General features: G+C 41.0%; 1 protein-coding gene across 1 annotated transcript in view; it reads right to left on the bottom strand.

Moving 5' to 3' along the window:
* The window catches only part of tnfrsf21 (tumor necrosis factor receptor superfamily, member 21), an 87,882-nt gene that overhangs the window by 13,126 nt on the left and 49,319 nt on the right, over positions 1 to 25,437 (bottom strand). Inside the window, exon 5 of the mRNA XM_075458565.1 lies at positions 688 to 946. Within this exon, the coding sequence (XP_075314680.1) occupies positions 688 to 946 (259 nt within the window). The remainder of the gene's footprint in view (positions 1 to 687; positions 947 to 25,437) is intronic.

Here is a 25,437-nt window from a genome sequence, read left to right as displayed (position 1 = left end):
AGAAACGTAAAATACATCTAAGAAATAGTCAAATGTTTTAGACATTTGAAAAGTTTTCAATGTTGTATTGCAAAAAATAAAGAACTATTTATAAGATTTGCAATCAAAGTCTGTTTTTATTTATATCTGACACAGCATCACAACTTTTTTAGAATTGGGGTTGTTGCATAGACCAGTCTGGTTTATCATTTTACATGTGTTATTTCTAAGCTGAGCCATTTCGGTGGATTGCTTTTTTCTGCCAGCTGGAGGTGCTAACACATGACATTTGCATGCTTTACTTTTAAAGCAACCTCCTTTTTCTAACAAGATATTTTTTGACCCACACTGAATATGATACATAATAGACAAATGCAACAAGGTGGTATAAGCTGAGAAAGAGAAGTTACACAGGCTAGAGCAACAGAGACCATGGCTACAATATGTTGCAAAAAGTATATAAAAAAATACAGTAAGCTTAAAATTTTAATAAGTGCAGATATGATCTTTTTCAAAATATTTGGAGAACCAAATGTTTGAAATCATACCTATAGATAAAAATGATATAAATGACACATAACAAGATCACAAGTGGTTCCAGATTCTAAATTGCTTTTAAATTGATTTGAGAGCAGTATTTTTAAAAAAGAGAACACACTAGGTTTAGGATCAGCTAGGTATTATGTCCCTCCTATGTTCACCTCTTACCTTTGGTAATGAATGAGCCGTTCCTGCTGAGGGCAGAGTCTTTGCTGGAAGTTGAGTCACAGCGAAGGAGAGGTTCAGATTCGTCAGGGAAAAAACCTTTAGTGCGGTCCATTGGTGACTGCTCCACGCCCACACTGCTGGCTCGGCCCACACTCCCACTGGTGCTACTGCCCATGCTGCTGGGAGATTCAAGCAGCTTATGGATGGGAATGAGGCTATGGCTTACATTCACTGAGGTCATCAGCTGGTTGATGTCAAACTGAAAATATAAATGGGGATATGCAAGGAAGTAGAGAAGAGTACGGAAAAAAGGAGGAAGAAGAGGGGGAGGAAAACTTTTCAAATGTGGTGATGATGGAAACATATTTTAAAATTCAAAATGCACGCAAAACATAATGCCCACACATAGACAGGGAAAACATGCAAACTCCACACACAAAAGGCTCCAGCTGGATTTCAAACCAGGAACCCTTGCTGTGAGATGACAGTGCTAACCACCACACCACTGTGCAGCCGACAACCCAAATCAAGTGGGCTCCAAAAAAAAAGTTTATCAAGCAATACAGCATTTTCTCATTATGTTATATGACACGTTTGACACCACTGGTATCTCTGCGATACACTTAATGAAATTACCACCAAGCAGCAACTAATGCGATTTTAAGTAGTAGAAAGTGCATAAATTCCTTCAAGTGCAAATCAGTCGTTCTAAAAAGGACCTGACTCCATCTGACTCCATTTTAAAAACTTTCAGCTTCCATCTATCCATTGCCTATACCAACTTTATCCAGTTCAGAGTCTTGAATGTGATGGAGTAAATCCCAAATGCCAATGCAAAAGAGACTGAGCAGGCCATCACAGAGCTTACACAGAGGCACAAAGAACTATGCGCACTCATGCTTTTACCTACAGCCAATCTGAAATCACCAAAAAACAGAAAGAATAATAAAAAATAATAACAGAAAAATGAGGCGGCCACAGTAAAGTCATTTAAAAAAATTGTTTCTTGGTTTCCTGTTGTCAGATGTTACTAGAAGGTGTCCCCTGTGTCGCCTTCATCCTCGTCACAAACAGTCACACAATTTTGGTGAATTTTGTTTTTAATCTTAATTATGGTACCTATCCTATTGGCACAATTCAGTCTATAACCCCCATTTTGCCCTGTGGCAGCTGGGATCAACTCTAGCCCCTCAGGACAATCAAAAGTTTCTAAAAATCTTAAACAGACTGGCTTATCCTTTACATTTCCCTAAGAAATAATGATGCAGTTAGCATAACCTGACTTCCTCCTTTCTTAAATGATAAATACTTTAACCATCTCTCTCTCTCCATCCTCAGTCCCTCCATCTGTTGTCCCTCTTTTCATCTTAATCTGCCTCTTTGTTTCTATTTCTCCCCATCTCTCAATTTCCTAATGTCTTTCTTTTTTCCCCCCTCTATCTCCCCTCCTTCTGTCTTTGGTGTGGTAATGAACCTGTGTTTTAAACCAGTAGCAACTGGTTTGGGGATGAGCTCATGAGAGCCCTTCTTGTTTTTCACTGAATGAGCACATTTGGACTGAAAGGTTGCAGTAGTAGAGGGGTAATTTTCAAACACACAACACCAAGGAAATTGAAGTCAGCTAAACATTTTTCATTTGAAAAAAATAAAATAAAATCAGTTTTCATGTCATGAAGAATTGATCTGCAATTGATTCCTGCTAACGAGATTACACAGAAACAATAGTTATAATCTCTTGCTCTATTTCATAAGGGTTTGTTGGGCTCCAGCAGGACAAAACAAATATGATTCTGACCAGACAAACATGCTGTGTTTCGCTAATGAAGACATGGTCACACAGATGCACATTGTGACAAAGACACCCTGCCTCTTACATTGTAGAAGATGTAACAAGAACAAATGTGTTTTTTGAGAGCAGATCCTGAAGTCCTGCTAGCATCAGCTCCAGGAAAACTGAAACTCACTTCTGTGGTAGAAACTTATTATTACCTACAATGGATCAGTTTTGAATTTTTCTCTCAGAATAATGCTGAAATAAAGCGTGAGAGGAAAAGAAATAATGATAATAGAAAAAATGAATACTAAGACCTTATGAGTATAAGAAGTTGTAAAGATAGGACAAAATAGGACAGTCCAATAAATGTGGTTAAAATGGCAATTTGTTTTTCCTGAAATGTTGTGTACAAAATAACAGTACATGCAATTTGTTATCTTTTTTATCAACCTTAAGCCTTGGACATGACAGTCAAAGTATTCATTGGTTTTGTCTTAATTCTGACCATTTTTTTTACAGATTAGAAATATGCTGAAGACAGCAGACTGCAGTATTAATTTGGCTATTTAATCCAAAACAGCATGGCTGCAAACATCTTACAATGACACATCATCTTGTCTGGTTGAAGCAAGACAATCATGCGTTTTTAAACAGAATGATGACAGCAGACTGTGTAAGGGCTGTTTGACCAAGAAGAACAGTGATGGAGTGTTGAATTAATCAATCTATTTTCCTCAATAAAATGGTGGCAACCCAACTGGGATGAGTTGTGTTAGTGTACAAAGACGACACTCGTTTTAAATGAACTTCAAACTTTACTGAGCCATATTCACAATACCGCCATTACAATCTCTCGGTAGGAACGACTACCCCCCCCGGCGCACATGCGCATTAACAGTTAACAAACTCCCCCTTTTTCTTTAAAGAAAATAAACTCAAGTATACTACTGTTCAAAGCACAAAAATAAAAAATACTGCCTTCATATTTTGAGTCTATTAAATTTTTGTCTTGTTCTTTTATTCCTTGAGGTGCCATACACCTTCGCTAAAGGCCTTTAGGAGGAGGAGAGCTGACGCTCCTTTCTTTGTCAAGCAGTCAGCAAGCTGGTCTTTGGTCGCTGACCACATGATGTGTCGAATGATTCCGGACTGGATGAGCTCCTTGACATTGCTAATTTCAAGCCGCAGTCTCTTCTCTGTGACTGATTTGGTAGACTTTACAGCATCCAGGAGTGAGTGATTGTCAGTTATACATATTATGGGTAAGCCTCTGTGCTTGCAGTCACCTACAGTAAGTTCTGAGTAGAGTGTGGCCAGAAATATAGCATTATCAATGCCATCTGCAAGGGCCACTGTCTCCCCTGCAAGAGTACTTCTCACCACTCTTCTTATTCTTTTTGACTGCCAGGATATAGGTGAGAATCTTCCATTCTCTCCCATGAGCATGATTAGATGACCACCCTGGGTGCCACCATCAGGAAGGTTGCCCATTGACGAATCACTGAACACGACAAGCTGTAGGGAACTGTCTTTGCCAAGGTGCTGGAATTTCAAGGTCACTTCATCAGATTTGAGTTTCTGGATCAGTTTGTTTATAGAGTGCAGAGTTTGAACAGTAGCAGCTTTCATACTGGATGCTAAGATGGACACATCACACATTGCATCTGGCCTTGTTTGTCTTGCCACCCACAATATTTGGCCAATTTTTGATCTAAGCATGTCAATTTCTTGATTTGTTCGGGGAGCATCTCGCTCAGCAACTCTAGCCAGGTTCACAGGAATGGGCTGGAGATTCTTGATGTACATGCTCTGCTGTACCTGTACTGTGCCATTCAAGGAAAGAGAACTCCATTCCAATATAGCTGAAGGTGTTGTGCTCTTCCCGTCCAACTTGGAAAGCTGTTTTTAACTGTGGTATGACTTTTGTGGCAAACCTTTCAGAACCTCCCCAGATAAAATCATCCACATGACAGCCGAGTACTCCCATGACATTGGAGGAGTCATCTAGCCAGTAGAAGACTGCTGGATCAACTTGTGACACGACTGCTCCCAACTGCTGCATTGTGTCCTTCACTTTATTATACCAATAAAGAGAGGCATCTGCTAGTCCATAGACACACTTCTTCAGTCTCCACAGAACGCCTCGGCTCTGAGCCTCTGGTGGTGGGTGAATGTAGATGCTTCGAGTCAATTCTTTGCCTTGCAAAAAAGCTGCTTTTATATCCATAGAATTCAATTGCCATTTCTTTTGACATATGACGGCCATGATCATTCTTAGTGACTCTGAGGCACATGTTGGGGAATCTTTTGGAAGTTCTTGAATATGCATTTCCTCAAAATCTCTGGCGACTAGTCTAGCTTTAGGTGCGACACCATCAGTGGTTTCCTGCAGTGTACACACCCACCTTGTGGAGATGCATTTCTGTCCTTCGTCATTCACTTCCTCAAAGACATCATTCTTCTTCCAGTTGCATAACTCTGCTTGTTTTGCAGCATCAAAGATCCCGTCATCGACCATCAGAGGGCCCTCTATACTGCTTTCCTCACATAAGACAGTGTGCTCTGCTGGTACTGTTTGAACATTGTTCATTTCACCCAGATTTACTGAGCCTGTGGAACCAGCAAGGTCCCCAGATCCACTGAACTGTACATTGTACCAGTTTCTGTGTTTTCCAGTGGCCTTTCCTGCACGACTTAGAATCGTTCCTGTTAATGTTTGTCCACTTTCTCTATCTGTATATGTCACTGTTTGTCCAGCTTTTAGTCGCACATCTCCATGTTTTGTGAGTGTGTCAGTCTGTACTGTGTCAGCATTTGGTCTGTATTCAGGAGCAAGTGGAGCGGCTTCAGCATGATTTTCTGATTCTGGTGGGTCATGAGTATTGGTCTCTTCTCTGCTGTCAGTATCGTCATCCTCGTGGTTAAGTCCAGAATCCGGCAATGTTTGTTTGTCAGTCACCTCTTGCTGAATGTCCATATCTTCTAGCACTGTTTGTTGGGCATCAATCTTTCTCAGTCTGGTGTGATGCACACGAACATAGGTGCCCCCGTGCCTGACAAAGACTACCACACCATCTTGGCCGATGACCATCTCTGGACCTTTCCACTGTGGGAAGTCAGCTCGTTTGTAGTATACTTTGTCCCCAGTTTCGTATTGATCATCATTGGCTTGCAGTTGTTTGCGAAGGGCTCGTTTGATCCTTTCAGAGCACTCCGCTTCTGTGAATGCTTGGCGTGCTGCATGCAAAGTTGTAATATGCTGAGCCATCCAGGTATTCATTGTAGGACTTTCAAGTGCTGGTGGTTTATCAGTTAGAACTGACGGCATGTTGGGATTTTGTCCAAACACCAGTTGGTGTGGGCTGTAGCCATGCACATTGTGCAATGAGTTCTTTGCCATCAGGGCCCAGTCTAGAGCCATTGACCAGCTGCATTCATTTTCCTTTTTCACCTTCAACAGGATGTCGGTGAGGGTGTGGTTATGCCTTTCCAAAAGGCCATTGCTCCATGGGCTATAGGCTGCAGTGGTTTTTAGTTCAATGTTGAATTTTTCAGCCATATCTCTCATTTCTTCATTGTTAAATTCACCACCATTGTCACTAAACAGCTTATGTGGGGGTCCATGCACACTTATCCAGCAGTGGATGAGATGCTTCACGATGTCTTTGGGTTTCTTGGTTGTCACAATACTCCCTGCACTGAAACGTGTGAAGTGATCAATGACATGGAGATACCATACCCCTGGTTCCAACTCATGTAAGTCCACAGCCACTGTCTCATTGTAGGTTGAGGCCATGGGTAGGCCCACTGCAGGCTTTGGCTTTGGCTTGCTGTATCGTATGCATGTGTCACATTTGCTTACAATGTCATTGAGAATTGCAAGGCAGTCGTCATCATGGTTGCCTGCGCAGTCCAGCAATTTTTTCAGCTTTTCTACAGAGGCATGTCCAAATTGTTTGTGTAGTTTTAACAGAACCTTCTGTTTTTCCTGTTTTGTCATATTTTCAGTTACAGTCCGAACTTCTTCATCATTCTTGATGTCATTGTCTACTGAATTATCGTTTGCTTTTATGTTAACACAATAGTGACCTGAGGAGGTCAGCTCAAGTTTCACTGGCTGCTTGAACATAGTGGCTTCATCATTCTCAATGTCCAGGACTGCACCTGCTCTTTTCAGTGATGTTTTGCTCAAAAGCAAGGGAATGTCGACTGGCACAACTTCTGTTTCTATATGGCATTTAGTCTGACCGATCACAGCGGGAATTGTCACACGCTTTGTGGAATGAATAACTCTACCATCTCCAAATTGGAATGCTTTGGCACTGGTTTGGGTCTCAAGCTCACTCTGCTTCAGTCCATCAACATAGTTGTCAAGCCATTTTTCTCCACAAACCGTTCTGGTGCAGGCAGTGTCAATCAAATCAAATCAAATCAAATCAAATCAAATCAAATCAAATCAAATTTATTTATATAGCACATTTCATGTACAAACAGTTCAAAGTGCTTTACATAAAATAAAAGCATTGCAGCAGGGAGTGTAAGAAGCATTAAAAATACATAAAAGATTATAAAGAGAAACACATAAAAATAATTTAAATGAATTTAAAAACAAGCAACAGTCTAGATAAGTTAAAAGATATTTCATGCATAGACACATGAGAACAGAAATGTCTTTAACCTGGATTTAAAAATGTCTCCATTTGGTGAGAGTTTAATCTCCACTGGCAGTTTGTTCCACTTGTTTGCAGCATAACAGCTAAATGCTGCTTCTCCATGTTTAGTCTGGACTCTGGACTGGACCAGCTGACCTGAGTCCTTGGATCTCAGAGCTCTGCTGGGTTTATATTCTCTGAACATATCACAGATGTATTTTGGGCCTAAACCGTTCTGGGATTTGTAAACCATCAGCAGGCTTTTAAAATCTATTCTGTGACTGACTGGAAGCTAGTGTAAAGATTTCAAAACTGGTGTGATGTGTTCAGATCTCTTAGTTAAAACTCGAGCAGCAGCGTTCTGGATGAGCTGCAGATGTTTAATGCTCTTTTTGGGAAGTCCAGTTAAAAGAGCATTACAGTAATCGAGTCTACTGGAGATGAATGCATGGATGAGTTTCTCCTGGTCTTTTTGGGAGAGGAAACCTTTAATTCTGTTGATGTTTCTGAGATGGTAAAAAGTCAATGACAGCTGATCCTAAAGCCTCCACCATGAATATCTCTGTTTCAGACAATGTTTCCTTTGACAACAAAGTGATGTGACACTCATCAGTATTTTCTGTGTGGCTCTCAACATTTTCTGTTAATTTTGCCTGTTCGTTTTTGTGAGGACAGTCCTTTGCCCAGTGGTAAGTGCTCTGACAGATAGCACAACGTGATCTTCTTCCATATTTGTCTAATGGGTTTGACCCAGGTGGCACAGGAATTTGACTTTGAGAACTTGACTTTTTTCCAGTAAATCTGGTGATGTACGCACAGTCAGGATCACTTGATGCACTAGCACCATCTGGCGGTGAATTATCACCAAATATCCTTTTCAAAGCTGATTTCATGGCACTGAATGTTACATCGGAGCAAGCGGTAAGAGCCAATTGTTTGTCTTTAACTGAAAGTCCAGCGGTATCAAGTAATTTAAATGCGAGAACAGCATCAGGTAGTTTCATTTTCAACTTACTCATTTTGTTGTATACTCGTTCGAATGCAACGATGTAATCCAACATGGTAACATTGCTCTCTCTTTTGATGTTGTCGAACTCCGTGTAGGCATTGTACTGACGGTCTTTTTCCTCTTTCAAATACACCGTGTCCAATTTCTCCAAAAGCGTTGTTAATCCCTGATCTTTGTTCAAGTCATCCGCGGATATTTCCAGTGCTATACTCCTCGCTCTTCCAGTTAGCGATAGGGCTACCGCTAGCGCCTGTTTCCTCTGGTCCAACTCGGTAACTAGCTTCCAGATCTTGAGTTCATTCTTCCAACTTTCATAATCCGATTTGTTTTCGTCAAACGGAGGCGGCCCTTTGTAGCTATGTGCCGACATCCTCTGCTACCAATTTTAGTGTACAAAGACGACACTCGTTTTAAATGAACTATGTGGGAGAGGAATGTCATGACAGTCCTCATGACATGTCATAATTACATCGTGTTCCTTGTTGACGGGTTCATATGAATATTGTTGATAGTTAGAATGAGCTTCTTTATGATTACGGCGAAAGCTAGGCGCCTCCAGAGAGGGCCACGTACGCTTGTTATGATCCAAGGCAGTATAAAAGGGTGTCGCAAAATGAGTTCTTTGGACATTTGTGAACATTCTGTAAGCACGTTTGCTGTGACGACTGTTCCAATAAATTCCCCAATGGAAGGCTGACCGACACGTATTCGACTCCTTTTCTCCACAACATAATGGTGACCCCGAATTCGTGAGATTTTGCATCTGGATCCCGGCGGAGCGTGTCCTCTGTGCCCCGACAACCGACATCAGCTGTGAGAGCCGGCAGGTGGGACTTTTTCCCTACCATTATACAGCGGATTCCTGTTGGTGGAGCACAGCTGACGGCTTTTTCTGGCAGTTCCACAAATTAAAAGAACACAGGAGAAGGACGAATACATTCGGTAAGCATTTCATTGTTTACCTCTGCGCAGGGGGGCTGTTGAAATTGTTTTGGAAATTTTGGGCCAAGAGGAGCCGAATGTTTGAATTGAGATAAAAATTGGGTAAACAGCAGCTTATGTGAGACGTGTTTTGTGAAACGGACAGCTGTGAGCAGTTGGTCTGGCTAATGTGTTGTTGGATTTTTGTGGTAATTTAAAAGGGCTAGTCGCTAACGCTCCCGCAGGTAATGAATCGGATGAATTCAAACTGGATTAATGAATAAGCTTTAAAGAGGCGAGCAGGTTGTTGAGCAATCGTTAATGGTGTTTCTTGCGGCCACCAGCCATCCTTCAATGCATTGGGGGGGGAATACTGGCGGAAGTACGGGGCACATTATATTCATTAAATATATGTGGAAATCATTTTCACTAGTCAAGGAGTAGACGAATACTGATAATTGATTGACTTGCGAACATAAAAGTTTGACGGTTGGATCGATAAGACTTTCAAGAAAACTCTGAAATGAAAAATCCAGTTCTATAGGGGCACATTTTAAATATATGTTTATATCATTTTATATCTGCTTAGAACTCTTTGGAGTTATCCGAGACCTCAGTATAAAGACATTTTGAGAAGAAAATTCAAATTCGTTCATGAATTGGCCACAGGAGATTATTATAAGAGGTCATAGGGAAGCTGATAAAGTACACGTCAGCATTTGTTGCTTTGGTCCTTAGAGACCATATCACAAGGCTTGTAGAGAAAACACATTTTGTATTTCATATATTGCCAACACCAACATCTCCTGAAAAATTAAAAGTCTAAATGAAAGAAATTGTTAATTTAAAACTGTAAGGATTTGAACGGTGACTGACACAAAACTTTGATCGACTGACTTGGTGTGTGTGTGACCGGTCTTTGTCTTTGTCTGTCGATGTGTGTGAAATCCGGCTGCTTAATGTGAATCTAAAAAAAAAAAAAAAAAAAAAGAAGATTCCAACTCATCTCATCCCTTGACCTTTGAGTATTTTTAGTCATTTTGAGTTAACACATAGAGTTAACACAACGTCTTACATATAATCTTAGGCTAAATAAAAGATTAAGCGAGTGCAGAGACACTCAGATTTGCTTCATTGTTATAATTTGCTTCATTGTTATAGTTGCCGCATTGATAGTTTGTTGGAATAAGGTGTTGTTACAGTGATGAGCTGTGATTTTTAAACGCTGTGTGCTGATTTCTTTAATATTGTGAATTTTGGTTGAGTGCATAATAATATTATTGGATTATTGAATACTGCTGTGATTTGTGTTTCTAAAGGTCTATTTTCAACAGGCTTGTTGAAGGTGTTTGGATTTCAGGGAGGACAGCGAGGTGCTGCGCGTGCACGCTGCTTGTGCGGATACACGCTGTCTCGTCCTTGACATGCTGTTCCACAATGTTCGTGTGTAACCACATTTTCTTTCCTTTTTGTCTTCCAGGGCACTTTATGGTTGAACTGTAATAATTATTAGTTTTCTTTAGGTAATGTGCTAATTGCAGAGTTGTTATCAGTCGAGTAAAGGAGGGTTTCGCAATGTTAGGGGAGAGTCTCTGTCCCTTCGCCATTCGACGTGATTTTTGACATTCCTGATAAAGAAAGTTTTTCGCTTATGCCTCGTTGCTGTATCTTCGGGTCTGTATTTCTCCCTGTCCACAGGGTGTTAAATTGTATTTCTTTCTCTTTCTTAACAAACGCCATTTTGAGTTGAAGAATAGTGCAATTGTTATTTCTGTATTGTTTGGTTTGTTTTTCTCCCTGTCCACGGCTGGACAGATTGAATTTCTTTCTCTTTCTTAATTTGTTACAAAAGTGTGACAAACGCCATTTTGAGTTAGGGTGTGGTTCAATTGTTATGTCTTGTTCATAAGATTGCAGATTAGGAGGACTTAATAAGAGCCTGGGAGGCAGGTTTAGAGGTGTGTTCATATTTGATTGGTTAGAAGTTACGTGTCCCAGACGTGTTTCATTGGAGGTAGATTTAGAGGTGTGTTCAGATTTCATTGGTCAAAAAATTTTCATGTCGTTGGTCAGAATTGACGTAGCTGTGACGTGCATTGTATCATCTGGATTGGTGGAGAGACATTGTGTATGGTTTGGATCGGAAGCATCCGGATGTGAGCAAAAGTTGGGGCGGCGCCAAGCCTGAGTCACTTTAAACAGAGTAAGCATTAACTGAGCTTTCGATTAGCAATAAATTAACATTGTTTAGCATTGGTAATACAGCTGGTATTGATTAGCAATAATTAGTATTGATTAGCAATAACTAGCATTGGTTAGCATAGTTAGCATTTGTTAGCATTTCTTAGCAATAATTAGCATTGATCAGAAATACAATTAGCATTAAGTAGCAATAAGGCAAATAGTGGTTTAAGTCTAAAGTAGCGATCAGTTAGTATTCATTAGCAACAGCTAGGAGGCTAACATCAATTGGCATTGGATAGCAAACAATAGCATTAACAATAAGCTAATAGGAACCTAACTCCAAACTAGGAATCAAAATAGCAACAAGCTAAATTAGCCTAACATTAGCATTGACAATATCCAATCCAACAATTAGCATAATTAGCAGCATCTAAGCTAAATTTAGCTGAGCATTAAATTAGCATTGAGTAGTTAGTTAAATTTAAATTGACTTTCAAGAGTTGTTAAAAAAAAAAGCAAAAAAAAAAAGGGAAAATAATAATAATAATAAAATAAAATTAGGAAAAATAAAAAAGTAAATAAAAAAAGAAAAGTCAAAAGAAGGGAACTAACTAGGTGAAACAATGGATGTAACACCAACAATAACCATCAGCGCCAAGCATCCTGAACATTCCAGAGATATTAAAAAGATATCTCAAAAATGAGAAAAACGAACAAAAAATAATTTCTCACCCTGGCCAAAAGTTGGCACTTTCAATGGAGCTGCCTGTAAGATTATGGAACAAAGGATTAAAGCTTACAAACCAAAGGACAAAAGCAAAAAGAGACAGGAAAAGAGAGAGCTTGAATTAAAAGTTTTACATTTCTTTGAAAATGCAGAGCTATATCCAACACTGCCAGGAGCAGTAAACATACAAGGAGATTCTGAAATAAAAAAAATCACAAAATATCTCATGAACGTCCAGAACCACAAATAGCTACATCAAGCAGTCATGGAGCTCCTGAGCCAGACACCGTCTGTAATTCAGATCAGGCAAGAGGACAGCTCCCACAATATCAAAAATCACCAGAACTGGCACCTCCAGTTCAAAAGGCATCTTCTGAAGAACATAAGAGTCCAATAGCATCAGCACCGAGTTTGATAGAAATGACGCAGGGACAGTATGTGCCGTGGCAGATGCTCGACCTTGCGGGGCTGGTTGCTCGATTGCCGGATGTTCACATAGGTGCAAGCAAATGGATAAGAGCTTTTGAACAAGAGACTGTGGATAAACTGTTGACTGTGGGACACATTAAGGCAGTGTGGGCACTGTGTTTTGGAACTTCTACTATTGAGGGCATTTTGAGACACAGTGAGAATGACTGGATGTTAAGCCACCGAGCTGATGGAACTGATTTTAATGCATATCGAGCTGCACTCTGGAGAGCATTACGAGCTGAGTTTCCTGTAAGAGTGGACCTGCAAGCATTAAAGGGGGAGCCACTGTCAGAAACAGAGAGTCCGGCTGTGTATATTGCACAACAATTGAAGAAATGGAGACAAGAGTCTGAGGGAGAAATTGAAAAGAGCCCAGCGTGGGTGACATTGTTCAGAGTTTCCATCAAAGAGGCTCTGCCTGCCCCAGTTCAGGGGAGGCTGGAGGATGTGGTGGGGTTGAATTCAATGTCACACGGGCAATTCCGAGACCACGTGGTGCATGCAGTAAACATATACAGAAAAGAACTGAAACGGAAGGAGCAGGAGGAGGATATGCAAAGGGAACTTGCACGGTTGCAGTTAGAAGAACTGCAAGCGAAGCAAGAAGTACAAAATGAGGCCATGACAGCGGGGGCCGCTGAACAGCCATTACAGCGGCAAGTCCATCGTCGACCCTGTCAAAGGTTAAGAAGAGATGCACCTGGAGGACGAAGGTCCTCGGGAGCATGTTGGGCCTGTGGCGAGAGGGGACACTTTGTTTACAGCTGTCCGAGAGCACCGAGAAACCCGAGTGTTCGGCAGGACCGTGGCCAGTCCCTGCGGGGCGGAGCAAGTGGCCCGGCAGGTCCATGGCGTTCCTCTGGCAGAGGAATCCCAGTATTTGTTTGCATTGACATATAGAGGTAAGAAGTACACTTACACCAGACGTACTCGAGGGTTTAAAAACCGCCCTCATGTGTGTCATTATTACAAAACAAAACAAAGTTTTTTTTTAAGTTAAAGCCATAATGTGTAATATTTCACGTTGTCTATTAACAAATTTGAGTCTTATCATTCACAAGTATTACCTCAATCGTTATTAATTACCTCCATCACAAAAGTGCAGTGTTCTTATATTCTTTATATTCAGCATACGAATGTACATAAGAGTGTTACACTCCAATGAACGTCTCCATGTTGCTCCGCCATTTTAAAACTACGGGATTTGTAGAAGGACATGTCATCATTGGAAACGGAAAATGCGAAGCTGATGACATGTCCTTCTACAAATCCCGTAGTTTTAAAATGGCGGAGCGACATGGAGACATTCATTGTCCGTGAAATATTACATATTATAGCTTTAAATGTGTCACTTACAAAATTTCTAAAACTTAAATTTAAATATGTGTGTCATTATTACAAAACAAAACTAAGTTTCTAAATTTAAAACTAAATGTCACTATTACAAAATTTCTAAAACTTAAATTTAAATGTGTGTCATTATTACAAAACAAAACAAAGTTTCTAAATTTAAAATTAAAAGGGCCACTATTACAAATTTCTGAAATTTAAACAAAACGTTTCTAATTTTAGCATTGTTAGCCTAAATTAGAGTATCTATCTATCCCATAGGGAACTACTGATATCTCTCCATCCCACGTGGAGGGAGTAAGTAAAGCGCCATGTCCAAAATAAATAAATGTAAATAAATAAAATTAAAAATAAAACAAGTATGATCTTTTTTCTTGGGAAGATTTTGCAATAAAATTTGCTTCCTCTGAAAGGAATCATGAAAAATCCAAAGATCAAGGGTTGAAAGCACAACTGGAGAGGACAAACGAGGCTAAGTTAGCCTTTGAAAGTTTGAAACAAAATTAGCAAAAGTCATCCAAAACGGGCAACACTAGACTATGGGAAGCCATTTTTCTTATATGTCTCCAATAGACACCATAAGATTTCAGAACTAATAAAACAGAGTAGGTATGTTGTGACTCAGACAGGATGTTTGCAGGTTGTGCATCTTTTGACACATCCAGATGTGAGAATACAGAAGTGTACAACATCGGATCCTGCGGATGTCATTCCACGTGAGTTTGAAGGAGAACCGCATGAGTGTGTGGCAGAGGCTGTGAGATACATTAAACTGAGACCTGACTTAGAAGCAACTTCACTTGTGCAAGCTGACGTCACTTATGTTTTTTTTTTTTTAGAATATTTTATTTTAAAATTTTAATAATGACATCACAAAAAATCACAATAAGACACAATTCAAACAATAAGACATACTTAAAGTAAAATACACTCACAACAATATAACACAACAACCAAATGACAAGAGGGGCTGGGGGGGGGGGGGGGGTGTAAGATGAGGGAGGAGTATAATCCATAAGGATAGAAAAAATATATATATAAATCAAGAATATATCGAAGGACAGATGGTATCAGATTCTCTCATATATCTTGTCGATTCCAGCTCGACAACATGACGGTCAGTAAATCCACTGTGCTAGGAGATTTTGCATATACCTCAAAAATGGTTGCCATATTTTATTAAAAGTCCCACCTCTACCTTGCATCCAGTAGGTTATTTTTTCAAGTGTCACACATCTATTAATCTCACCCAACCACATTTTAATTGGGATGGGGGCATCCGATTTCCATTTTGTTGTAATACATTTCTTAGCAATTGCCAAAAGGATCTCTGTAAGTTTCTTACCATAAACAGTCTTTAGATTGGAATTTGTAAAGTTCCCTAATAAACAAATCTCCGGGTCTGTTGGAATCATGGTGCCATGAATGTCTGATAATGTTTCACAAACCCCCTTCCAAAAATCCTGCAACTTAGAGCATTGCCAGGTGGCATGGAGGAACGTCCCTTCCTCCATGCCACATCTGAAACAAAGATATGATATATTAGAATTATATCTATTTAATTTTTGTGGGGTGATATATAATTGATGTAAAAAATTGAATTGCACTAGTCTAAATTGAGCATTCAGAGTAGAGGTGAGACCCCCCCTGCACAAATCATTCCATAACTGCCTCTCAATAGATATACCCAAATCCTTTTCCCATCTGATTCTGGAAGCATCCATACCAGATATAGTTAAAGTTGACATGAGTGCTGCATACACCCTTGAAATGATTTTACCTAATCGCTGATTGGCATGACACATTTCCTCAACTGGAGACATAGACGGTAACTTCCAACTTCCTTTTTGATCAGTTCTTATAAAGTCACGAATTTGGAGGTAGACAAAGAAATCTTTATTCGTCAATTTAAACTTATCTTTTAACTGTTGTAATGATATGAATACTCCCTTTTCATAACATTGCTCCAGTCGGCAGATACCCTTTTCCTGCCAGGATCTAAAGCTACCAGACTGAAAAATCTTTGGTAGCAATCCATTTCCCCATAATGGGGACTTAGGGGAAAGAGAACCCTTTAGCCTAAACAGTTCACGAATTTTAATCCAAATTTGGATTGACTGAATTATTAACGGGTTGTCAGTTTCATTCTTAATAGATTTATTATCCCACTTATAAAGCAAATTTATTGGCACCTCCTCTTTTATCTCTGTTGTCTCAATTTTGAGCCACGACGGAGGAGCCTGCACATCAAACATCTGTGCCAAGAACCTAAACTGAGCCGCATAATAATAGATTTGAAAATTAGGGAGCCTGAGACCTCCATCCTCATATTGCAGCGATAACTTATCCATGCTAAGTCTTGGTGGCTTACCGTGCCAGATAAACTTCCTAATTGTTTTTTTAAGAGATATAAAGAATGCGTTTGGGATGTGAATTGGGAGTGATTGAAACACATATAGAAACCTAGGAAGGATATTCATCTTAATGACATTAATTCTACCAAATAATGTGAGAGGTAAGTCCATCCATTTTCCTAAATCCTCAGTCACCTTCCGAAGAAGGCTAGGTAAATTTAGTTTAAAGAGGTTTTTGAGGTTACCATCCACATTTAATCCTAAATATTTGAAGCCCTCAGGAGACCACTTGAAATTAGACACATTTTTAACTTTATTGTGGTCAAATACAGAAATCGGTAAAACCTCACTTTTTTCCAAATTAACTTTGTACCCAAATATTGAACTGTATCTACCCAATAAGTCCTGAAGGTGACAAAGAGCATATTCCGGATTGGTTAAAAATAAAATGATATCGTCTGCAAAAAGCGAAATCTTGTATATGTCCGTATCTCAAACCCGCTAATATTAGAATTTTTCCTAATGGCCTCAGCCAAGGGCTCAATAGCGAGCACAAATAGGGCGGGACTAAATGGATCTCCCTGTCTGTTGCCCCTATAAAGCCTAAATGAGTCAGAGGTGATCCCATTGGTGACCACTCTAGCTTGAGGGGATCTATAAAGAGATTGTATCAAATTAACAAACCCATCACCAAAACCGAACTTCCTAAGGACAGAAAAAAGGTATTGCCATTCAACCATATCGAAAGCCTTTTCGGCATCAAGTGACACGGCTACACTCGGTATCTTTTTTTTATTAGCAATATAGATTATGTCAAGCAATCGTCTCAAATTATCAGTGGAGAATGGAGATCGGGATTGATCAGAAGGGGTAAATACCTTTCCAATCTTTTTGCTATCATTTTTGTAACTAATTTATAATCGGTATTGAGGAGTGAAATTGGTCTATAGGAAGAAGATTTTAGAGGATCTTTTCCTTTTTTATGGATGACCGTTATAACAGCTTGGGCAAAGGAGTCTGGAAGGCCCCCTTCTCTTCTACCCTGCTCGAGAACATCCATCAAAAGTGGTACTAGAAGATCTTGGAACTCTTTATAAAACTCAGATGGGTAACCATCCTCACCAGGGGATTTATTTCCCGGGAGTGATTTAAGAACCTCGAGTAACTCCGATCTAACAAAGGGTTTATCCAAATTATCTCTGCCCTCCTCTGATAGACGCGGCAATTCAATGGAGGATAAAAAGGACTCAGTTTCACCAACATCCCCCTGAAATTGAGATGTATAAAGATCCGAATAGTACCTTTTAAAGGCCTCGTTAATTTCTCCAGGATTATACATTATAACATTTTGGGGGTTTTCAATAGCGTTAATTGTTCGTTTGTTTTCCTCAGTTTTAAGTTAAAGTCCTTTGTTGGGGCAATTTGGTATGTTTTCTCAAGGTCAGAAATTTGTCTTTCCAAAATGTTAAGCTCGGAGTTATATTTCTTTTTTACTCCCTTAGTATATGATATAATTTGGCCCCTCAGAAAAGCTTTTAAAGTGTCCCAAAAAATAAATATATTTGGAGCAGATGGCCTATTTGTTAAAATAAAAAAAATTATTTCTTCCCTAATGAAAGCACAGAATTCAGGTTGTTTTAAGAGGGTGAGATTAAGTCTCCACATATACCTTTCTTCTACCTTGTCAGGGACAGACACCGACATCACCAACGGAGAGTGATCGCTAAGTAATCTTGGAAGATATTCACTATCCATCACTTGATAAAATATCCGACTGGAGATCAAAAAATGATCTATTCTAGTATGGGTATTGTGTGGTTGCGAATAAAATGAATAATCTCTAACCTGTGGATGCATCCGCCTCCAAAAATCTGTTAATTTTAAATCTTCCATAAATTAAGTTGTTATTTTAGCTGATTTAGTGAGGGGACACGGTCTATCAGAAGATCTGTCAAGCACCGTATCTAAACAAAAATTAAAGTCCCCTCCTACCACAAGAAGCCCCGGCGCTTGGGAGACCTGGAGAAAAACATCCTGCATGAATAAACTATCGTCATAATTAGGGGCGTATATATTCATAAACGTCCAGGACTCTGAATACATTTGCCCTTGCACCATAATGTATCTACCCGAAGGGTCTGATATAGTTTTAATGGCAACAAAAGGTAAGTTTTTATGCAATAAGATTGCTGTTCCTCTCGATTTGGAGCTAAATGAAGAGAAAAAGACTTGACCCACTCAGTCTCTTTTAAGCTTTTATGTTCCCTGTCGGACAAATGTGTTTCTTGTAAATAAACGATATCTGGTTTTAATTTCTTCAGGTAAGTATAGACTCTTTTTCTTTTTATAGAGCTATTCAATCCTTTAACATTAAATGTTACAAATTTCAATGGACTTATTAACATTGGCTATGATAAAAGTTAACCAGCAGGTTCTCTAAGTGACCGAACCAAACCAAAATTAACAAATCCTACTCCATCCCGTCTCTCAGAATTTGGTAGGGAAGGCAGGGGGTAAGGGCAGGAACAAAGGAAGACACAAAATAATATGACAATACATTTAACATTCACCACTCTTCTCGATTGCCACCTCAACATCCTGGCAACCAAATATAAACCTAACGTAATGACTCAAGGATGCTCACCTCTCCTTCTTTCTAAACTAACCTATAAACCTAACCCGTGAGCTCTCACAACAATTCAAATAATAAAAACAAACGCTGTCGCATTTCCCTTGGAATATACATCTTCACCGTCATAGAGGCATCCTTGGCCCCCCAGATGTATGGGCAATTATACAATATAATAAAACAAAAGACTGGCAAACCAATGAATTGTAAGCAATATTCTAAACTTTCAAAAGAGTAAAGCACAATTAAAGAATATGCCATAAGTACTGGTATTCACTAACCCCCTAGTACAAAACTAAAATAGAATAGAAAAGACCGGTAGTCCATAATAATAAAGCATGTAATTTGAGGGAATAGGATAACTCACTGTGCCACCACTTATCCAGAAGCCAGCAAGGGTCCAGTTCACTGACTCTGGAGTAAACCTGAAGACACACACCTAAACCCTCCATTCTGCTCCGGATTCTGACTCGCAGAAAGTAATCAGTGATCACTGGTCGCTGACATCTGTTGCTCCCGTTGCTCCAGGCTGTTGATAAATTTAAAGGCTTCATCAGCATAGTCAAAAAAACGGGGTCTTCCGACTTCTGGTTGGACCTTCAGGCGTGCCGGGTAGATGAGGAAGCAGGGGATGTTTCTTGCTTTGATTGCTATCAGCGCGGGGACGAGTTGTCTTGGGCGTCTGGCTAGTTCTGGGCTCATATCAGGAAAAAAGCTGATTTTCATGTTGTCGAAGCTGATATTTCCTCTCTTTTTAGCCAAAGCCAAAATCTTCTCTCGATCTTGAACTCGCAGGAGACGAATTAGGACGGGTCTCGGGGTGATGCGAGGTGGCTCACCCGGTCTAGGCTCCATAGCTATGGTTCTATGTGCTCGTTCAATTTCCACCTCCAGCCGCTGAGCCGCTGCGTCCGGGCCGCCTGCCCCCAACACCTCCGGTATCCAGGTTTTGAAGAATTTCACAAGGTCTGCCCCCTCAGCGCCTTCTTTTAATCCCAACACTCGAATATTGTTTCTCCTGCTATAATTTTCAAGCTGGTCAATTTTCTTTTTAAGGAACTCATTGTCACCTTTCAGCTGCTTCGTCAGCTGTTTCAGCTCGGATACAGCGTCCTCAGTTTCGCTAATTCGATTCTCAGCTTCTGCTACCCTCGTTAGCACTTTATCCAGCGTAGCTTTCACTCCATTGATGGAAGTCTGGAGCTGTACTGAACTCAGGTCAATTTTCTCCGAAAGACTCTTATTTAACTCACGTATTTCCTTGAGTACACTTGGAAGTCCTCCCCTGAATTGGATATCTCCCTCTTCGTCCGGAGTTGAACTCATGTCCCGAGCCGCCATATCTGTCTCGCTTCGACTAACGTTAGCCTTAGCCACCCCTTCTTTGCTAACAACAGATTTTTCATCCTTCTTATCTTTCTTTCAGTCTTTGTTTTGAAGCCGTGATTCCATTCCACACTACTTGTATATTATCCTTTGTTTGCCCAGTCCACAAATTAGTTTAGCGTTGTTTTTTTATCCTATTAGCGGATAAGCTTGAGAGCACAGGACTGGCACGTCTGCTCAACTTCCCTGCATCCCCGAGTCCCGACGTCACTTATGTTGTGTATGGATCATGTTTTGAGATCATTTGGGTGATCATGCAGGTTTTACAGTCGTGAAACAGGAAGGTGGAAAACTTTGTGACGGTGAAAGCTGAGAAGTGTGAACAGCCATGTTCCGCAGAGTTGGCTGAGCTGAGGGCATTAACGGAAGCATATCTACTGGTGAAAGGTAAGGTTACGAATGTGTACACAGATTCTGCATATGCTCATGATATTTGCTATTTGTTTGAAGCAGTTTTGAAGCAGAGAGGGTTCAGGAGGGCAGACGGAAGTCCAGTGTGACATGAGGTCCAAATGAAGGAGCTGATTGCAGTCATGATGCTCTTCGCAAAACTGGCAGTGATAAAGTGTCAGATAATCGTAAAGGTAACGAAATGGTCGGTAAGGTAATAACGCGGCTGATGAAGCAGCGAAAGTAGCATCAAAGTGCCAGCTTGCGGCTTTGGCACCAATGGTGTCACTGGAGCCAGATGTCACGCCACAACATGGATATGGGTTATACATATTGGGTAGATAGTCGTAAAATTTTTGGGTAAGAGAATTGATTCATCTGTTTGTCATTCCATCAGAGATTAGCTCAAATATTGGTTAAGTGTTGTTTAGAAAAGTGCAAGAAGCATTCTGCAGCAGCTGCGAATCAAGCAGCGCTGTGGGGCCGTTTATCATCCACAGAGTCAAGGGATGGTTAAGAGGATCAATGGAACCTGGAAAGTGAAATTGAATTGAATCTGTGCTTCAACTAAACTAAACTAGATGCTTTGCCGCTTGCACTAATGAGCTATCGTATGCAGACTCATAGAGTCACGCACTAATACCGTATAAAATGCTAACGGGTCGACCCATGCCGGCACCTCAGTTGAGAGGTCCCTTTAAAGGGCCCCCCACTTGAGCAGGTGCAAACAGAGTGGACAGCTTACATGAAGCAATTAACTGCAATCCACAGAACAATCTATCTACAGGAGGAGACCAGAGACTCAGGTCTCAAACAGCTGAGAGACCAGTGGTGCCAGGCGACCAGAGGTCCGTTTCACGTAGCAGGTTTAGTGAAAACTCTGAGTTGGTTAACCCTGAAATGAGGGAAACCCTGAGTTTTCCGTTTCACAAAGAGAGGTAACTTAACCTCTCGGTCAGTTACCGGAGTAACAGACTCTCTGAACCTAACCTGGTCGGGACCAGGTTTTATTCAAGAAACCTCGAGTTTCTTTCTGTCTCCGCCCTCTTTCAGCCACACACGCCATTTGATTTCCTCATTCATTCAGTCAGCAGAGCGAGTTCTTCTACTTCTAGAAGTCCATTAGGCACAGTAGGAGACGACTTTTTTCACGAACATGTCCTTTTGACAACGATCCCGTGGATGAAGGTGCAGCATTATTGCGCAGAGAAATAAATATTCGTCGGATATGGTTATCAGACCGCGCATAGATTTTTGCATTTACAGACAATTATCTTTTTGAGCGGCACTATCAGAATGTGTTGGGACAAAAGAAAAAAAAGACATAAAAGACAAATAAATATTTGTATGAATAGGCTTAAAAAAGACATAGGCCTATTATATTTTATAAAGGCACTCGTGTCTTGGAGGTAACTCAACCCCGAGAAAGAGGGGTAACTCTAGCCTGTTTCACAAAGAGAGGTAACTTAACCTCTCGGTCAGTTACCGGAGTAACCCCTCCAGGGATTCCCTCAGCCACTGCCCTCCCATTAGAGGTGGTGGTGCTGGGAACCACCCGTTTTACGGGCATCTGCCTTCTTTCTGTTGGCTCAGTAGAAGTCTGTGTTAGTTTAAATAGGCTTAATCATTTAACAGAACATGATATAGATGATGACTCTAAATTGTCCTTAGGAGTGAGTGTGAGTGTGCATGGTTGTTTGTCTCGTTTGTCTCTATGTGGCCCTGTGATGGACTGGCGGCCTGTCCAGGGTGTATCCCGCCTCTTGCCCATTGACCGCTGGGATAGGCTCCAGCCCCCCCGCAACCCGACTGACGGATTCAGCGGTATAGATAATGGATGGATGGATGATATAGATGAGAAGACATAGTTTATGTGTGTGAAAACAGCATTATGTTGGGAATAAAATAACTGCACAGTCAAATAGCCACTTAATATTTACTTTACAGTGTAAAACATGATCAAAATGAGGTACCTCCATGCCGAGGTCTCATCTGTTTGAACAATGTTTTTATATTTCATCTTAAACTGGTGCCAAGTGCGCTTCTCCCCCGCGGGATTGCACCTAAATGAAATAAATGAATGGGCTACCATTCAAGCAGTTTCCCTGTAATATTATTGGGATTGCAAAGGACTACATTTAAACTTACACTTTTGCTGCTGCAACGGTGTTGCACTTATTTCTAAAAACGTATTGAAACTCGCCGTATGAGCGCATTAAGATTTCCAATTCGAGGTTGGTGAAAAACGTAGCCCCTCCTCTTCCCCGTTGCCAAGGTGACTCGTCGAATCGGGGCTCCATTGATGCTGGCTTTTTAAAGTTGTGGTGCACGCGCTAAACTCAAGGTGAACCTACTCAGAGTTGATTAACCTCACTCAAATCAGCGTTTCTGGAACCGAAAACTCAGGGTTTTCTATCTCAGAGTAGATCAACTCAGAGATCAGGAATAGACTCATAGTTGGTTGAACCTGCTTTGTGAAACGGACCCCAGGTGCACATCAAGAGTGTTCCGGAGGAAGTGGCTTGAGCCAAGACGAAAAGGTCCGTACACAATGGTGCGAGCAACGCCAACAGCAGTTCAAATGGAAGGTAGCAACACATGGTACCATTTGAATCACTGCACTAAGGTTCGGACTAAAGACACAGTCGGAGTTGAGTCCGAGGGAGAGGATGAACAAAAGGAAGAGGTTAAGATTTCTGACACTAATGAGAATCCAGGTGTGGGTGTTGGCCGATAGCATGGGCTCAGGAGAACGAAGCCTGGAGATGTTGGACGGGATCCCGCAAACAGGAGAGGCTGGAAGAGTCCCGTGATGAAGCCACCCCGCAGGGGAAGTAGCCAGCCTGGGTCAGATGAGTATGATGCAACAATACACACCCACTCAGACCATGCCACGCCATGAACTTTGCCAGCAATACACACCAGAGCTAGTCGTGAAGAGGTATCGGTTAAGCGTGAGTTTAAGTACATGGGAATAAAGGATGGTGGAAGTGTGAGGAAGTATGAGGAAGTGTGAGGAAGTGTGAGGAAGTGTGAGGAAGTGTGAGGAAGTGTGAGGAAGTGTGAGGAAGTGTGAGGAAGTGTGAGGAAGTGTGAGGAAGTGTGGATCATGGGTCCGGAGGAGGAGACGACCAAATCACCGCCTCTGGACACCACGACAAAGGGGCAATCTGGTAAGATCATGTTGTCCTCGAGTCAGAAGAAGTTGTTCACAATGGTTGTAAGAATAGAAAGATTTCTAGTGAAAGTCTAGGGAGACTTGATACCATTAGCACTACAGGACAGAATACTCATGTTAATCCAAGAACAGACGGAGTGTACATGCACAGGTAGAATCAGGAAAACAGTGTAACTGTGGAAGATGGTTTAAGGCAGCACAGAATATGTGGTATAGATGGGCATTGTACACTACGAGAGAACTGACAGCGACGGAGTGTCTCATATGCGCAGACGCTCCAGGAGCATTGCCTGTTGTTGTTCCAGAGCCACACACCTTCAGGGACTGTGCGGTGGTCCAGCAGCGGGAATGCAGTGAAGGTAGGTTCACATCGGAAGAGGATAAATGGTTATTGTTTCCTATGTGTGGTATTAAGTGCAGATTGATGTTGGGCCGAATAAATTATATAATTGTTTTCAAAATAAGGAAGGGCCACAAATTGGAGTCTTCTTGTGCTGAATTTAATCTGAGTACAACACAGGATGGGCCTCCGACTGATTATAGAGTAGACTACGATAGTGAGTTTGTATGCTTTACAAGTGATGGATTTAGTACTACTGTTAAATGCAATGTCACATGGGTTTTATCTTGGTTTCCACACGCAAATATGAAACCAATATTTATTAGGATTTATTTATTTGGATCAAAAATGTGAAAATATAGAAATGACAGTTCTAACTCTATATCTTTTTGGGGATCAGACACACCCAATAGCTGAGAGGTACTGGATGTGTGGAGATGATGTTTTGTTAAATGTTTGAACCAAACGGTGGATAGGTCTTTAGGCACTGGTGAGGAGGAAGACATCGGTTGTGTTAGTGTATGACAAGGTAAACGAGTTACTGGGGTTTGATGTGGAAAAAGGGAGAGTTAAAAGATCTAGTGGTAACTACATCATGGATAAGCACGTTTGCTTGGATGCAATAGGGCAGCCGAGAGGGATTCCTTTTGAGTTCAAAGCACGCAGTGAGATTGCAGCTGGATTTGAGTCTATTTTGCCGTGGATCACAATTAACAAAAATGTGGAGTGGATTAATTACATATACTACAACGAACAGAGAATTCGTAACTACAAGAGTGAAGGGCTTGTAGCCTTTGGAGAACAACTACATGAGACGAGTATGAAGGCTTGGTAGAACAGACAAGTTTTAGGTGGAATATTAGAAGGGAAAAGTGATGTTTGCCAGTGGTTGGGGAAAATGTTGTACATTTATACCCGGGAACACTGCAGCTGATGGGACGTTTACAACGGCCGTGAAGAAGATCAGAGAACTGAAAGAGGAGCTGAAGGGTAATGCTAGTGGGAGCAAATGGTGGTGGACTGGTCTGTTTGGGATTTTGGGAGAAGGGGGAGCGATGACAGTTAAAGCGGGAATAGCAATATTGTTGATAGTGATAATGGTCTCCCTATTGGTGTGTCGCATTATACCATTCTGAGAAGGTGGTTGCGGCAAGTGATGTTCAAACGAACAGTGGAAGGAATCAGGAGGCAGATGACCTTGCGAGACCAGGTCTGAGGACCAACGCATGGAAGAGCTGGTCAACGAATGAAGGTTATCAACGGACGGTTCACAAGATTCTTTCCTCGGGGTGGAACCAAGTATAGCCTGACAGTGAGAAGAGATGTTGAAGATCTCTTTGATTGGGAGTGACGTACTGGCGACCTCTCCTCCCAGAGTTAGCTTA

Source organism: Odontesthes bonariensis, chromosome 24 (genome assembly GCF_027942865.1).
Source record: "Odontesthes bonariensis isolate fOdoBon6 chromosome 24, fOdoBon6.hap1, whole genome shotgun sequence".
NCBI classification, from domain to species: Eukaryota; Metazoa; Chordata; class Actinopteri; order Atheriniformes; family Atherinopsidae; genus Odontesthes; species Odontesthes bonariensis.
Note: the sequence above shows the minus strand (reverse complement) of the source record. Positions and strands in the feature narration are given on the sequence as shown.